Raw genomic sequence first — 16,978 nt, 5'->3', positions numbered from 1 at the left:
CAGAGGGGAGAAAACCAGGAAACAACACTCCCAGGGAAGCACGCCTATGACAACAAAAGACCTGGAGGCCCAGGACAAGAGAAGCCCAAACCCCACCAAAACTCCACCCATATACCCTGGACTGGGAATTGGGCAACACAGGCTGCCAGCACCTGATAGTAAGCAGGAGCTCAGACTGTTAAGGCGGCTCAGCAATAGAGTGATAGTCTTGGATGTATGAGGCCCTGGATCTGATTCCTCAGCATCACAAAAGCAAAAAGGGTCAGAAGTGGTGCTGTGGCTCAAATGGTAGGGTGCCAGACTTGAGCTGAAGAGCTGAGGGACAACACCCAAACCTAGAGTTCAAGCCCACAACCAGCCCAAAACAAACAAACAAAAACACATCAAGAGCCCATAGCAGACTCCAGTATTTGGGAGAGTGCATCCAGAGCATCTGTTCTTCACAAGAGCACCCGTAGGAGCAAACACAAGCAGTCTAGGCTGCTCAACCCTTCCAAAGGCGGGAACTGCCAGCAATCTACAGCAGAGAGCTGAGAATCCTAAGTAAGTCAGAATAGCAGCTGGAAATAGGCTCCCAACAGAACCCAGATCAGGCACAGACTCTCTCTACCAATACAGAATCAGCAACCAAGCAAAGACAGACACACCAAAACAAAATTGAAGAGCAGTCTCCTGAACCTCCATGCGAAAATCACAGAGAAAAATCACAAGGTTTACCATCACCCAGGACAGCAAGCTCACCTCAAAAGCCAGCAACCACGCAGGGGAGAGCCCCAGTGGGAGCAAAGCAGGAAAGGAAGACAAAAGCTTCATCCAAGGGTTGCTGGAGGCAATGACTCAAGAAATAAAGCGAGAAATTGATCAGAAATTGAAAGAGCACAAGGATGAACTATCCAAAAAGATACAGGGTATCAAACAAGAGATGAATGCAAAAATTGAAGCTGCACAAACCTCAGTAAGAAGTGAGATAAACGCCAAATTAGAGGTAATGCATACCTCATTGAGAGGTGAGATCAGTACTTTGAGAACCAACATTGAATCCATAAAGGGATCCATTTCCTCCATGCAAACCACAATAGAAGCCACTGTCAACAGAGTGAATGAAATGGAAGGTAGAGTGTCAGATACAGAAGACAGAATACACCAACTGGACCAAAAAGTGACAGATATGGAAAAATCACTCAAATTAAACCAAAGGGAAATTCAAGAGCAAGCAGATAATGCTAAAAAATTTAACCTTCGCATAATCGGAGTGCACGAAGGTGAGGAATTCCAGAGCAAGGGAATGCAACACCTATTTAACAATATAATCAATGAAAATTTTCCCCACCTCAAAAACGACCATCTTAACTACATCACAAAAGCTTATCGAACACCCAACAAGCAAGACCCCAGGAGAAACACTTCTAGACACATTATAGTAAAAATGATAGATCTGAATAATAAGGAAACAATCCTGCATGCAGCAAAAATGAAGAAGGAGCTATACTACAACGGGAAAAAAATAAGAATTACTGCAGATCTCTCCACACAAACAATGAATGCAAGAAAAGCCTGGGAAAGCACCATACGAGCCCTGAGAGCCAATAACTGCCAACCCAGACTGATCTACCCGGCAAAGCTAGCATTCACATTTGATGGAAAACTGAAAACTTTTAATAGCAAAGAAAAACTAAATGAATACATAAACATTAAGCCAGCATTACAAAGAATTCTAAGAGGGGGGACACAACCTGAAGAAAGCAACCAGGAACTGGGGCCTGCCCCAAACAGGCGTTACTCAAAGTCTAACTGAGCAAGCACAGGAGGAAAGGAAAGAAGAAAAACTTAGGAAAACAGAATGGCAGGGACAACAATGCATCTCTCTATACTTTCTCTTAATATAAATGGGCTGAATTTGCCAATTAAAAGAAAACGAACTGAGGACTGGATCAGAAAACAAGACCCATCCATCTGTTGCCTTCAGGAGACCCACCTCTCAGCCAAACATACAAACAAACTCAGAGGGAAGGGGTGGAAAAGGATCTACCAATCAAATGCCCCCAGTAAGAAAGCAGGTGTAGCTATCCTGATATCTGACAAAATAAACTTTTCATTAAAATCAGTACAGAAAGACAAGGACAGACACTACATATTAATAAAGGGAACAATCCAAGAGGAGGATATAACCATCATCAACTTATATGCCCCAAATATTGGTGCACCCAGATATGTCAAACAAATGCTCTCAAACTTACAGAATAAAATAGATCCCAATATGATAATACTAGGAGACTTTAACACACCACTCTCACCAAAGGACAGGTCTACCAACCAGAGGATTGGCAAAGAAGCTACCGAATTAAGAGAGGCCATACTTCAAGCGGAATTAACTGACATCTACTGAGTATTTCACCCTAAAACAACACAGTACACATTCTTCTCGGCAGCTCACGGAACTTTCTCCAAAATAGACCATATCATAGTTCATGCAAGGAACTTAAGCAAATACAAAGGGATCGACATAATCCCCTGTATCCTATCTGAGCACAGTGGAATCAAGCTAGCTCTCAATAACAAAGCATACCGCAGAAATTTCTCTAATACATGGAAATTGAACAGCACACTCCTTAACAATGCCTGGATAACAGAAGAGATCAGAGAAGAAATAAAGCATTTCCTACAACTCAATGAAAATGAAAACACCTCACAAAGAAACTTGTGGGACACAGCAAAAGCAGTCCTGAGGGGCAAATTTATTGCCCTCAGTGCCCACATCAAGAGAATGGAGACAGACCAAGTAAATAATCTCATGTTGCAATTAAAACAGCTAGAAAAACAAGAAAAAATGGGACCTAAAGCTACTAGACGAAGCCAGATAACCAAATTAAAAGCAGAGATTAACCAATTTGAAAATCAGAAAACCATAACCAAAATAAACCAAACAAAAAGCTGGTTCTTTGAAAAAATAAACAAAATTGATGGCCCATTGGCTAGATTAATTTAAAAAAAGAAGAGAGGAAACCCATATTAATAGGATTAGGGATGCCACGGGAAACATCACAACACGTACCCAAGATAGCCAAACAATTCTAACAGACTACTTTCAAAAGCTATACTCTCTAAAGGAAGAAAATCGGGCAGAAATGGATGCATTTTTAGAGAAATACAAGTTGCCCAAACTGAGCAAAGAAGAAGTTAACCAATTAAATAAGCCAATATCCTATAATGAGATACAGGAAGCTATCAAAAGTCTTCCAACAAAAAAAAGCCCAGGACCAGATGGATTCACAGCAGAATTCTATAAGACCTTTAAACAAGAACTAATACCCACTCCTCAAGCTCTTCAGAGAAACAGAGAAGGAGGGAGCTATCCCAAACTCATTCTACGAAGCCAATATCACACTCATCCCCAAACCAGGCAAAGACCCAACCAAAAAGGAGAACTACAGGCCAATCTCCTTGATGAACACAGATGCAAAGATCCTTAACAAGATTCTAGTTAACAGAATCCAGAAACACATAAAAAAAAAATAATTCACTATGACCAGGTAGGCTTCATCCCAGAGACACAGGGATGGTTTAACATACGTAAGTCAATAAATGTAATCCAACATATCAACAGAGCCAAGGTCAAGAATCACATGATTATCGCCACAGATGCAGAAAAGGCCTTTGACAAAATTCAACATTCATTCATGCTAAAAGCTCTGGAGAAAATAGGAATAGAAGGAACATTTCTAAAAACAATAAAAGCCATTTATGACAGACCAATAGCCAATATTATACTTAATGGGGAAAAGCTACAACCAATTCTCCTAAAATCAGGAACAAGGCAAGAATGCCCACTGTCTCCACTCCTCTTCAATATAGTCCTAGAACCCTTAGCCAGGGCAATAAGGCAAGAAAAAGACATTAAAGGGATCCGCATAGGGAAAGAAGCAGTTAAGCTATCCCTTTTTGCAGACGACATGATACTATACCTCCACGATCCCAAAAACTCCATCCCCAAACTCTTAGAAATCATAAATCACTTCGGCAAAATAGCAGGATACAAAATAAACCCACAAAAATCAGTTGCCTTCCTATACACTGATAATGTACAGGAAGAGAGGGAAATAAAGGGAGCAACCCCATTCACAATAACCTCCCGAAAAATAAAATATTTAGGAATTAACCTAACCAAAGATGTAAAAGAACTATTTAATGAGAACTATAAAAAGTTAAAGAAAGAAATTGCAGAAGACACTAGGAAATGGAAAGACCTCCCATGCTCCTGGATAGGCCGACTTAATATAGTAAAGATGGTAATACTTCCAAAACTAATATGCAAATTCAACGCAATTCCTATTAAAATCCCAATGACGTACATCACTGAAATACAGAAAACAGTCCAAAAATTCATATGGAACAACAAAAGACCTAGAATAGCCAAAACAATTCTAGGGGATAAAGACAATATGGGAGGGCTATCCATGCCGAACTTCAAACTCTACTATAGAGCTATAATAACAAAGACAGCATGGTACTGGCACAAAAACAGACCCGAAGACCAATGGAACAGAATAGAAGATCCAGAAATAAATCCACAGGCCTACAGCCAGCTGATATTCGACAAAAGAGCCAAAGACATACAATGGAAGAAACACAGCCTCTTCAACCGCTGGTGCTGGGAAAACTGGGCAGCCATATGCAGAAAACTAAAAGTGGACCCTGTTAGGTTTTTAAAAAGAGGTAGGCGAGTAACAACCGCACCAGCACGCACGTGGTATTCAGATAAGGGGTAGGTTTATTCAGTAGACCTGCTTGGACCAGGCAAGGGTGGCACTCCACGTGGCTGGGAAAGGCCTGGGAATGAGAGAGAGCTGGGAAGAGAGGAAAGAGAGAGAAAAGAGCAGAGAGAGGGGTAAGAACAGTAGCACTCACGTGATATTCAGGTAAGGGGTAGACCTGCTGGGACCAGGCAAGGTTGGCACTCCACGTGGCTGGGAAAGAGAGAGAGCAAGAGAGCAAGAAAAGAGCAGCAAGAGCTAGAAACGAACAGAGAGAAAAAAAGGGGGAGTCTGGGCCTGGGCTAGCCCTTATGTAGGGTATGGGTGGGGAAAGGTGTGGCCACATCAAATTCAGATGTGACCTCTTCCAGGTGTCCCAGTTGCCTAGGTAACGCAGGTACTGGGTGGAGACTTTGCTGCGAGGAGGGTGGAGTCTGCTCGCCATCCAGGAGCGGACCTTACATTCCAGCCTTTTAATAATCATGAAATAGGGCGAGGATTCTCTCTGGCTACTTCCTGCTGACAAGGGGCGTCGACAATAGGGGTAAAAGGCTGGAATTTGGTCTCCTCCCAGAGAAGGCAGTGAACAGCAGCTGTCCCTTGGTTGCGTGAGTCCTTAGATGAAATCTGGAGAAGTCTCATGAGCATTGAGGGGCTGGAAAAAAAATACTAGAGAGCAAATAAATGGCAAGAGGAAGGACTTGGGGCTGAAAATGTTGGTAGAAATGTCCCTAGTTACTTCTGACATCTGGCGACTATGTAGAGAATTCAGGTGACAAAGGCAAGAATATAAATTCCTGTTCAGTTAATAGGTAGACAGGTATAGACATTGGATGGGCAGGCTTCTTACTTCTACTGACCTCCCGGCTCAGGTTAATTTTGAAAGGGCAGGCACAAAGTAGCTGATGTGACATCATCTCCCCTTACTCCTTTCCACGTTCCCTTGTTCCCTAGACTGGCTGAGTCTAGGTGCTCGTTGCTGGGATGGCTTGTCCCAGTTGGTATTCAAGATTTGAACTCAAGGCCTGGGCACTGTCCCTGAGCGCTTCCGCTCAAGGCTAGCACTGAACCACTTTGAGTTATAGTACCACTAGTATTTAAGGAGGTTTGAACTCAAGGCCTGGGCACTGTCCCTGAGCACTTCTGCTCAAGGCTAGCACTCTGCCACACTGAGTTATAGTACCACTTCCAGAGTTTAGCTGGGAGACGGAGTCTTAGGGATTTTTTAGCCCGAGCTGGCTTTGAACTGAAATCTTTGCCACAAAAGCCCTTTATTATTTTCAATTAAAGCAACAAGGAGATCAAGTAGAATAAGTAGAGCTTACCTGGTTCTTATCAAGAATTGCCAACAAATATTCTGAAATGACAAAACTCATTAGATGTGATGAAAATTTTAGCATAGATATGCCCAGTATTTTAGAACCATGTAGTCAGTAGTAGAATACACAACACAAAACAAAAAAGGCAAAACTCAAAACCTAAAATTTTGACAACATTTAGACATCTTTGCTAACAAAGCACATCAGATGGTTGGGCCTCAGTTACTAGGGCCTGTGAAAAGAGCAACTTGTTAGCAAGGCACCTTAGAATAGATGGAGTAGTAAACTTAGTGGAAGGTTAAGGGTCAGATGGGGCCAAACCCTTAACCCACCACGTGGCCAAGATGGCAGATTCAAGATGGCGAATTTCTGAAAGAATGCAAAGAAAGCCTGAATAGATTAAGCCTACATTGGCTAGCCTTTGAGAGGGAACCTAGAGGGGGGTCCCTGGGACCCAGCCTGCGTCGCACTCTTCAAGGCACAAGCCAAAAAGTTGTAGAAAAAAAGGGTAGAAAGTTGCCCATGAATGGCAGAGAGAGAGCAAAAAGCCTGAAATTAAACTTCTGACCATTTACCATTGCAGTAGCAAAAACTGTGCTTCTGAGAATGGCATAAAAATGAGGCTCTCTGGCTTTCCAGGGAGCGCGGGAGACATTTCAAAGGGGTTTCACGGCTCAGGCGTGAGTCAGTCTGGTGAGTGAAGGAGAGCTGACCAGGCAGAAGCGGCGTCCCGACTTCCCCCAGAGCCCTCTAGAGAGAAATGGCCAAGCCCCCAAAGCCAAGCGTCCTCGGCTTCAGAGGTGACCGCCTTTCAGCTAAAGGCCATAGGAGCTCTCTGGCGTGGCGCCACGTCTGGACAGAGACTGAGTGACAGAGAGCCATAGAGTAGTTTCACTCACCAGAGTAGAGAAGTGTGGACGTGGATGTGAAGGCAGCAATGCTATCGATGCGTTGATTCCGCCGCAGACAGACTGGTTCGCAAAAGGCCATCAGAACTGCGGGTATTCAGAGCAAAAAGGGAAGAACAAAAAAAAAAAAAAGAAAAACGAGGGAAAAAAAAACAGAGAAATCCCAGCTATCCTGACTTTAAGCCTTTATCCGAATCACGGCACCATTTATGTTAGGTTTTTAAAAAGAGGTAGGCGAGTAAGAACCACACCAGCACGCACATGGTATTCAGATAAGGGGTAGGTTTATTCAGTAGACCTGCTTGGACCAGGCAAGGGTGGCACTCCACGTGGCTGGGAAAGGCCTGGGAATGAGAGAGAGCTGGGAAGAGAGGAAAGAGAGAGAAAAGAGCAGAGAGAGGGGTAAGAACAGTAGCACTCACGTGATATTCAGGTAAGGGGTAGACCTGCTGGGACCAGGCAAGGTTGGCACTCCACGTGGCTGGGAAAGAGAGAGAGCAAGAGAGCAAGAAAAGAGCAGCAAGAGCTAGAAACGAACAGAGAGAGAAAAAAGGGGAGGGTCTGGGCCTGGGCTAGCCCTTATGTAGGGTATGGGTGGGGAAAGGTGTGGCCACATCAAATTCAGATGTGACCTCTTCCAGGTGTCCCAGTTGCCTAGGTAATGCAGGTACTGGGTGGAGACTTTGCTGCGAGGAGGGTGGAGTCTGCTTGCCAGCCAGGAGCGGACCTTACAGACCCCAGCCTATCACCATGCACCAACATCAACTCAAAATGGATTAAAGACCTTAGCATTAAACCTGAATCTCTGAAACTACTGCAGGACAGAGTAGGAGAGACACTTGAACTAATAGGCACAGGAAGGAACTTCCTGAACAGAGTCCCAGGGTCACAACAAGTTGGAGAGAGACTCGACAAATGGGACTACCTTAAAATAAAAAGCTTCTGCACAGATAAAGCTATCACAACCAAGCTAGAAAGACAACCAACTAATTGGGAAGAAATAGTTACCAGCAATATATCAGACAAGGGGTTCACATCCTGTATATACAGGGAACTCAAGAAACTAATCCCTCCCAAACCTAACAAACCAATTACTAAATGGACAAGGGAACTAAAGAGGGACTTCTCAAATGAAGAAATAAAAATAGCAAAGAAACACATGAGGAAATGTTCATCATCCCTGGTGGTGAAGGAAATGCAAATAAAGACAACCCTGAGATACCAGTCAGAATGTCCCACATCCACAAATCAGCCAACGACAAATGCTGGAGGGGATGTGAAGAACCAGGAACGCTATTACACTGCTGGTGGGAATGTACACTTATACAACCACTTTGGAAAGCAGTCTAGAGGGTCCTAAGAAAGCTAAAGATTGACCTCCCTTACGACCCAGTCATACCACTTCTAGGCATCTACCCTGAACAACAAGAACCAATATACAAGGACACGTGCACCTCCATGTTTATTGCAGCACTGTTCGCAATAGCTAGGATATGGAAACAACCTAGATGCCCCACCACAGATGAATGGATCCAAAAATTGTGGTATCTATACACAATGGAATATTATGCAGCCATTAGAAATGACAAAATAATGGCATTTGCAGGGAAATGGATGGAGTTAGAAGGAATCATGTTGAGCGAGGTAGTCAAGAATGAAGAGACAAACAGTACATGGTCTCCCTGATAAGTGGATGCTAAATCCAAAATGTTAGGTGATATGACAAAACTAACAGGACTTAAGAAACAAAGAACTCCCACTCATCTGGTTGAACCACTACCAAATATCCCCATGCTGCTGATCACATATATGGTATATAACATGTGAGCACCGTTATATATTACAGACTGTGATAGACAATTTGCCCCAGGAAAGTTAGAATGAACTTGTGACTTTAAATGAGCATCATTATTCCACAATACTGTGAATTTCCGGAAATTAAGTAATCACTTAATCACAATCAAAAAAAAAAAAAAGAACCTTGGGGAAGGGTGGGAGGGAGGGGTTGGTAGGGGGAAAACAATGGAGGGGGTAACAATGTTCAAGAGGAAGTGTACTCATTACTTCACTCATGTAACTGTAACCCTCTGTATAGTATCTTTACAATAAAAAAATAAAAAAAAATAAAGTGTAAGTAACAAAGAAGGAGCTAGAGAGAAACAGATATTAAAAGGGGTGTTAGCCAGCCTCCTCAGGGCTAATGCATCAGGATGAATCTGAGAGAAGAAACATTACAAGAATTCTAAAATACATACACACAAATATTGATAAAAAACACATTTACAACATGCGGGTTGTAGAATGTCAGACAGAAAGTGCAGGACTACAGACAGGTCCAAATGTCCACACTACTGTATAATTTACCCTGATGAGGATCCGGGGACATCTCCCCCAGGCACAGTTGGCTGTCTTATAGTGTGTCCACCAAGACTCTTGCTAACTCCAATACAGAACCTGCAGGCTACACAGATACCAGAGAATCACAAAGCAGCAATGTTTTAGCTTACAAGCCATTTGCATCATAGTGTCACTGAATCCTTTTAACCATTTTTTTTTGTTAAGTTTCTAAACTAATGGTTCCTTCCTCTGGGAACCAGGGGCATACTTACTTGACAAAGCGAATGAAACTCTCTAACTGCCTCTGTCCAACTTTCACTCATCGAGGTTGAAGCCTGCGCTTAAGAGCCTGTACATATAACATGGGGCTCTTACCATGTCCCATAATTTCTTATTCCCAACTGTACTTTCACCCACTCTCTTTTTCCGGGTGCGCCTCTTACCTTAGCGGGGTCCTCTGCCTTGATCCCAGGTTTTCAGGTCCCTAATAGGGTGCCATTTGCCAGAGCCTGCCGGCAACCAAAGGGAATCCTGAATTAGGGGGTAAGGAGGAGAAAAATAAAGACATAAGACAAAGCATGGGGTCGGGAGGTCTGCAGCTCAAGACTGCAGCACCTTTTATTTTTAACTTTCCCTAATATATACTATTAGAAGTCAAGAGGTAACATAAGGTTACAATAGTCCAGAAAAACAAGGAAAATTTCAGTAAAAACAGAGTGTAGTTAAGCCAGACAGGGTCAACTGGTAGAAAGTAAAACAAACTCTGAAGACATAGCAAAGCAATCCCGGGCACCAGGTATTTTCTAAGTAAGCCAGCTCCTTATACATGCCTTCAACTGAGCACAGGGGTCAAGATGACCTTAGAGCTTTACTGTCGGTTCCCAACAAATATCAGAGGCAATATTAAGATATTATACTAGGAAACAAGATCCACTAATATAGCTTACGGTTACTAGATTTGAACTACTTTAATCATTAGATAAGCTTATGTGTAAGCATATGATTTCATAAATGACTTTAACTATATGAAGATGTAATAGTCATACTGCAAACATTTTGAATCCTCTTTGTGACTTAATTTTACAAATATTTAAAATTGTGTTGCATTTCTGTTTTGCTGTTTAATAAAAAGATGTTTCACAAAAAAAGAAGATGTAGTCTATTTCCATAACAAAGTATGACTAGGCCAGGAACAAGAAGGAAATCGTATAATGTGCTGCCACAACTGTAGAACTACAGATCGCTGTGGAAAATGCAAGAAGTCAGACACAGAAAGGCAAATGCATTTTCTTGAAACAGACAAGAACAGGGCAGAGGAATTGTCAGCAAGACCAGAAGGGTCCAGGTGAGGAATGGAGTCACATGCAATGAGGTAGACCAGACACCCAAGGTAAGGAGTCACTGCTGATCCTCTCCTGAGCACAGTGACAAATTTCTGCTTCAAAATCAGCACTGCTAAGATGAAAATGAGTAGGGAATTAGAGAATGAAGTTACCTCCCCCGAAATGACCAGGTATCAAAAGAGATCCCTCATCACCCTGATTTCAGGAATATGCATGAAATGCTTACCTCTAATCTCCAAATGGGGTCTCTAGGGATGAAAACATTTTTAGAAAAAAATGGCCATTATTGCCAAAGAAACTCCTGTACAGAAATGTCTCATTCTATTTTCTTTCTTTTTTTGCCAGTCCAAGGGTTTAAACTTTGGGCCTGGATGCTGATGTTGAGTTCTTTTATTCCAGACTGGCAGTCTACCACCAGAGAGTGGAGATAAGAATAGGAGATAAGAGGGCTGGGAAGGTGGCTCAGTGGTAGAGCGCTTGCCTTGCATGCTCAAGGCCCTGGGTTCGATTCCTCAGCAACACATTCATAGAAAAAGCTAGAAGTGGTGCTGTTGTGTCAATGGTAGAGTGCTAAACTTGAGCAAAAGCAGCTCAGGAACAGTGTCCAAGAACTGAGTTCAAGTCTCAGAATTGAAAAAAATAAAAGGGAAGGGACACTTTGGGTAAGAAACTTTGGGGACACATGGCTTACACAATGCTGAGGTTGTTTACAGTCATCTCAAGTTGGGCCTCAGTGTCTCCTGTGGCCTACTGGGATCCAGGAGAGGTAAGCGACTGCACCCCTCCCCTGTCCCCTGGAGAAGCACCCAGGAGAAAGCCGAAAGTGTCTAGATAATTGTCACATGGGGGAAAAGAAAAAGTTTACTGGGAAGTTGGCTGGCTACACCAGGTGAAGGGAAATCACTGCTCTCGAGGGAGACAACCTCAGCTGCGGCCCTCCTGGACCCCTATCTAAGGAGCCCTCTGCAGCTCTGAAGTGCCCATGTGCATCTCAGAAATGACCCACCCTGCCATGCACATCCTGAGAGAAGAGGCGAGCACTTGTGTTCACTGCCACTGGAGACGCGCAGCCTGCAGGAGAGACCCGAGGTTCCACACTCTGGGTAAGGTATCACCTTAGGAGCAGGGATTCTTGATTGAACCCGGTTGGATAACAAAGAAACAGGGAAGGATAGGAATGGGCCAGGACAGTGAAAAGAACAGGGGTTCCAGGCCCCTCAACCCCAAGTCCTGTTAGTTCCTAACTTCGTCTCCCCTCACAGAGTCTGTCCTGGTTTATGACAACTGAGGAGGAATACTTATTGTCTGGGGGCTTGGGACAATGTGTTCACATCAGCGACTCTAGCATGGCATTTGACCCTAAAATTGCCCCCTCTCTGCCTCTGCGATCCACCTCCTTTTTAACCTGCAACATCCCCCATGCAGACCTGGTTCATCTTCCTGGTATTTCTTCTGTGAAATTTGGGCTCCGTGTGGAGGAAAGGATGACACCTGGGACCCACTCCTGCAGCCAGGGTATTGAAGTATAAGTGCATGTGACCCCAGGAACATGTCAGGCATGTTTCAAGTTTCTTTGGTTAGTCAGTCAGAGAGCTTGAACTTGAGTCTTGCCCATGTTCCTTGAGCCCTTTTTGCTGAAGGCTAGCCCTCTACCACTTTGTGCTACATATCTACTTTCAGTTGGCTGGTGCTTAACTGGAGAGAAGAGTCTCACAGACTTTCCTTCTCTGGGTGTCTTTGAATTGGGAATCCAAGGTCTCAGCCCCTGAGTAGCCAGGATTACAGGATTGTGCCACTAGGGTCTTGCTTGTTTAAAATCTTAGATCTGACTCTACAGAGGAGAAATGGAGCTGCCTTCACCTCCATAACCAGACTCACCTTCCCTTAATGCTATTTCTCCAGGTTCACCCATTTCCCTGAACATGCCATCTTCCTCTTCCCGATGAATGAATAGAATTGGATTTTTCCTAATACATGAGAGACAGTAGGAAAGTATTTCCAGTATTGTGAATGCTAGATGGAGAATGTTGAGTTCCCTTGGCACCATGCAGTCCTCAGTTTCCCAAGCCAGGGCCTCTGGATGAGACTCAACGAACAGAGAGGATGGGAGATACCCATGTGTCTATGGGGGTGATCCTTTTAGCCCAGACTGTGGTTGGGTTTGTGGGTAACTTGTCTCTTCTTTCCCATTATCTATTCCTTTCCTGCATGGGGAACAGGATGAGAGCCACAGATTTGATTCTTAGGCACTTAATTGTGGCCAACTTCCTAAGTCTTCTGTGTAGGGCTGTTCCCCAAACCATGGTGGCTTGGGGCTGGAGGAATTTCTTCAATGATGTGGAGTGCAAAATAGTCTTCTATATTCACCGAGTGGGCAGGGGGGTGTCGATTGTTAGCACTTGCTCCCTGAGCATCTTCCTTGCTCTCAGCATCAGCCAGGGGGACTCCAGGTGGGCAGGGCTGAAGGGGAGAGCCCACAAGCACATTGTCTCCACTCTCTACCTCAGCTGGGGGGTTTTCCTCCTGGTGAGCATTGTTAATCTCAAGTTCATGACCGGACCCAAAGCATATGACAACATGACAAGCTTTAAGGCCTATGGATACTGTTCTTCCGTGCGACATGACCCAGCTGCTGCTGTGCTGTATGTGGCCCTGCTCTCATTGCCTGATGTTCTCTGTCTGGGGCTCATGCTCTGGGCCAGCACCTCCATGCTTTTTATCCTATACAGACACAAGCAGAGAATGCGACACATCCAGAAGATCAGCGTCTCCACCAGAGCCTCTCTTGAGTCCAGAGCTACCATAATCCTCCTCCTTCTGTTGAGCACCTTTGTCTCCTTTTATACTTTGTCCTGCATCTGTCAGATTTGCTTGTCTGTGATTTACAACCCCAGCCCTGTGCTGCACCATATCTCGGTGTTTGCTATGGGCTGTTTCCCATCCCTCAGCCCTTTCCTGCTCACGAGCGGACACTCCACTCCCTGCAGCCTCCTCTTTACCTGCACAAAGAAGAAAATGGTCCTCCCCTGAGGACCACCAAGCTTGCATCTCTGCTCAACTTTGCTTGGCAATTCAGCAATCTCCATACCTAGATAAAAGTCATCTGCTGAGAGATAGAAGTGTGCACACAGGTCCACATCTGCACATTTGTTTGCTATATATCTCTGTGTGTGTTCATCTGTCTCTATTGTGCTGGCCCACAAAATTATATGAAAGTGGAAATGTTAGATTTTGAAATAATGCTTTTTAGGTCATGTCAACTTCTTCCAGAGAATCTGCCCCATTAAATGGTAGTCGTGTCAAATTCTAGATAAACTGGTTAAACTCACTTTACATGTTTTCCTAATTTCATTTTGAGTCTTTTGATTTTTTTTTTCTTTCTTAATAGTTCCCTATGCAATGAAACAAATAATTCTTAAAGCCCTTTCTGTTCTGGAGAAGAAAGTAGTTGGAAAGAAAATAGCAGGTGGCAAATGTTTCTATCATATTTATAAGGTGATTTCTATGTTGCTTTGTATGTCCTTCCCACACAGTATAACCCATGCTTTCACTGTATTGGATGATGGTATATTTTGTGGAGTAGAAAGGAAAAAACAACTCGTTTAACTAGGGATACAGGTGGACCCATTGCAACAATGAGATGTACAGTAATTATGTCGAAAAATGAACTTTACAACTTTGGTGTCGGGGGAAATCAGGTTGGGGGAGGGCTGGAGTATGGGAATGGATAGGAAGGAGAAACAAAGAGGAGGCAACAATGCTTGATAAGAGACACACTCGTTATCTTTCCCATATAATTGTAACTCCTCTGTAGGGTATTCTCACAATAAAAAAAAAAGAAAAAAAATAGCAGCTGGTTGTGGTGATTAATGCCTGTGTTCTGAGTTCATGAGGAGGCGAGATCAAAGGATCACATTTCAAAGCCAGTCTAGGCAGAAACTCTCTGAGACTCTCATCTCCAATAAACCATCAAAAAAACCTCAAACAAACATGGAGGTGGTGCTGTGGCTGAAGTGGGAGAACATTAGCCTTGAGTCAAATTTCCCAGGGACAGAATGGAGGCCGAAATTTCAAGCCCCGGGCCTGGCTCAAAGAAGGAAAGAGAGAATGAGGGACACAGACACATACAGAGACAGACAGAGAAGAGAGAGGGCAAGCCAGCAAAGAAGGAAGGAAGGAAAGAAGGAAGGAAGAAAGAAGGAAGGAAGGAAGGAAGTGCTGCTGGTGTAGCACTAACCACAAACATCAAGACTCCTTCCTGACAGTTACTCCGTTAGTCTTGTCCATGCTGATTTCTTACACATAATTTATTTTCACAACTCTTTCTTTTCCTTGGCAGTCTATGTTACATATCTCTAGACTCTGCTAATTCAATAAGCATATAAAGTGTCCTTCTGAAAAGCACCTTTGTTAATATAAAGTTGTTTATAAAACATGAAGGCTCCTTGAGAAAGTCGCTTGCTTGGCTATTGTGACATTTCCTGCAGTGCTCCTCATGAGGTCACTTTACCACAGCCTCTGGGGGTGCAGTTCAGGGCTGCTGTGCTGAATGTGAGGAGGGGTCTCCTGCCCAGGGCTTTCTACCTCCACCCTTTTCTTCTCAGGAATGAATTTAGGGTGACAGCAAGCCAGAAGTAGCACTGATGTCCTGGGGACAGTCATCAGCCTTGAGAACAAAAGCTCAGGGATAGGACACAGGCCCTGAGTTCAAATTCTGGGACCAGCATAGAAAAGGAAAGCAAGCAGATGGCAGGCCTGCCACCAGGAGTCAGCCAGGGACTATGCCCGGTGCTGAGTGGACTCTGGGCTCTGAGGCAGGCGCCTCCTCCTAATCCTGAAGTTCCCACAGCTACCCCACCACAGAAAGGCTTGAACCACAGGCCCTTCCTTCCCTGCACTCCCTCTCCCCCCCCCCACTCCCTTTAGCCAGATTCTGTACCTGCCCTATGTCCTTAATCCAGTACAAAGTCATTCCACCCAGCACAGGCATGCTCTGGTCTCCTTGGGGAGCTGTGTGGTGTCATCATTAACCTCACACACACCTGTTCCTCTCCTGACCATGGTGTTCCTGTCCCCAGAGGTCTTCCCTGTCTGTGTCACCTTGGAGAGTGTGGATGTGGACTTACCTCCTGACCTAGGGGCAGCATGTGTCCTCCAGCAGCTCCCTGCCTTGTGAGGGGACGCAGGCTTTCCCTGTCCCCACTCCATCCCCTGTCAGCACTCGCTCCCGAGGAGCACCCCACCCTCTACTGACCTCACCCTCTGTCTTGAGCAGGATCGAAATCCAAGACAACCCATGCCCCATGCTTCCCCTACCCCACAGCTCTCAGCAATGCTCCTCTTTTTTTCCTTTTTTTTTTTTTTTTGGTCGGCCTTGGGGCTTGAACTCTGGGCCTAGGCACTGTCCCTGAGCTCTTCAGCTCAAGGTTAGGCTCTGCATCCCATGCATCCCTGCAGTCTGCTGGAAGCACACCTGCCCATTGTCATGCTGACATGCAGCCCTGCCTGGACTTGTTACTTCTGGAGAGTTTGCACATTCAGGTTGTCTTCCTCCATCTCTGTCTCCTTTCTTTCTGAGCACCCTTGGTTCTACGCCATTAATATTTATGAATCCCTTTCCTGTTCCCTGTGTCCTTGCCACGCAGTGGCCGGCCACCCGGCTCCTGCTCCCCTGCTGCACACCTGCCAGCCAGAGCTCACATCCAGCTCCTGACTTGGCTTCATTCATAGCAGCACCTGGTGACTATGCTCAATATCCAGGAGGGATGAGACATGCTCACCTCTCACTCCTGGGGATGAGTTGAAGCTCCTGACAAAGCCTTCCAGGAAAAATGGGTCAGCTCATTAACCAGCTGGGAGGTCAGCTGTCCCTCACTCCCTGCACCCTTAGCTTGGGGGCTCTGACCCCATCCCTTGAGCACCTCCTGCTGGTAGAGCAGGCCACACTGTTTGCCATCCTCACAAAACAACCACCCTGACCAATTGCTGCCATTGTGATGAAAACAGAGGAATTTGGAAGGGCCAAGAAAGTCCTGGGGAGGTTTTGGGGGGAAGCGCTCATGCTAGTTCAGATCTGGGAGTAACCATTGGCTGACCCCTAGGACAGGCGCCATCTGACTTGTGTTCCTGTGTCACACCTGAGTCCTGGCATGATGGTGGCCACTATTGCACACTGCACACACCTTGCCTTGTCAGGTCCCTGCCAGACTGTATCTACCTTCCCATTGTTTCTACTTCATTAAAAGCCCTAACTACTCACTTCTTACAGCTGATCATGCCTTGGCAGAGAAACCTTTAAAGCAGATGGATCCTTGTTATAA

General features: G+C 44.7%; 1 protein-coding gene across 1 annotated transcript; it reads left to right on the top strand.

Moving 5' to 3' along the window:
* The first annotated feature begins 12,761 nt into the window (after nt 1–12,761).
* On the top strand, nt 12,762–13,688 carry LOC138812433 (vomeronasal type-1 receptor 4-like). Its single transcript, XM_070000378.1, has one exon. The coding sequence runs from the start codon at nt 12,762–12,764 to the stop codon at nt 13,686–13,688; it is 927 nt and encodes a 308-aa protein (XP_069856479.1).
* Nucleotides 13,689–16,978: the final 3,290 nt, after the last annotated feature.

Source organism: Dipodomys merriami, unplaced genomic scaffold (assembly GCF_024711535.1).
Source record: "Dipodomys merriami isolate MVZ:Mamm:240054 unplaced genomic scaffold, mDipMer1.0.p SCAF_57, whole genome shotgun sequence".
NCBI classification, from domain to species: Eukaryota; Metazoa; Chordata; class Mammalia; order Rodentia; family Heteromyidae; genus Dipodomys; species Dipodomys merriami.
The sequence above is the reverse complement of the archived record's forward strand: the minus strand, read 5'-3'. Positions and strand labels throughout refer to the sequence as shown.

Coding starts and splice junctions, on each gene's coding strand:
- LOC138812433 (XM_070000378.1), top strand. CDS start 12,762: ATGGGAGATACCCATGTGTCTATGGGGGTGATCCTTTTAGCCCAGACT.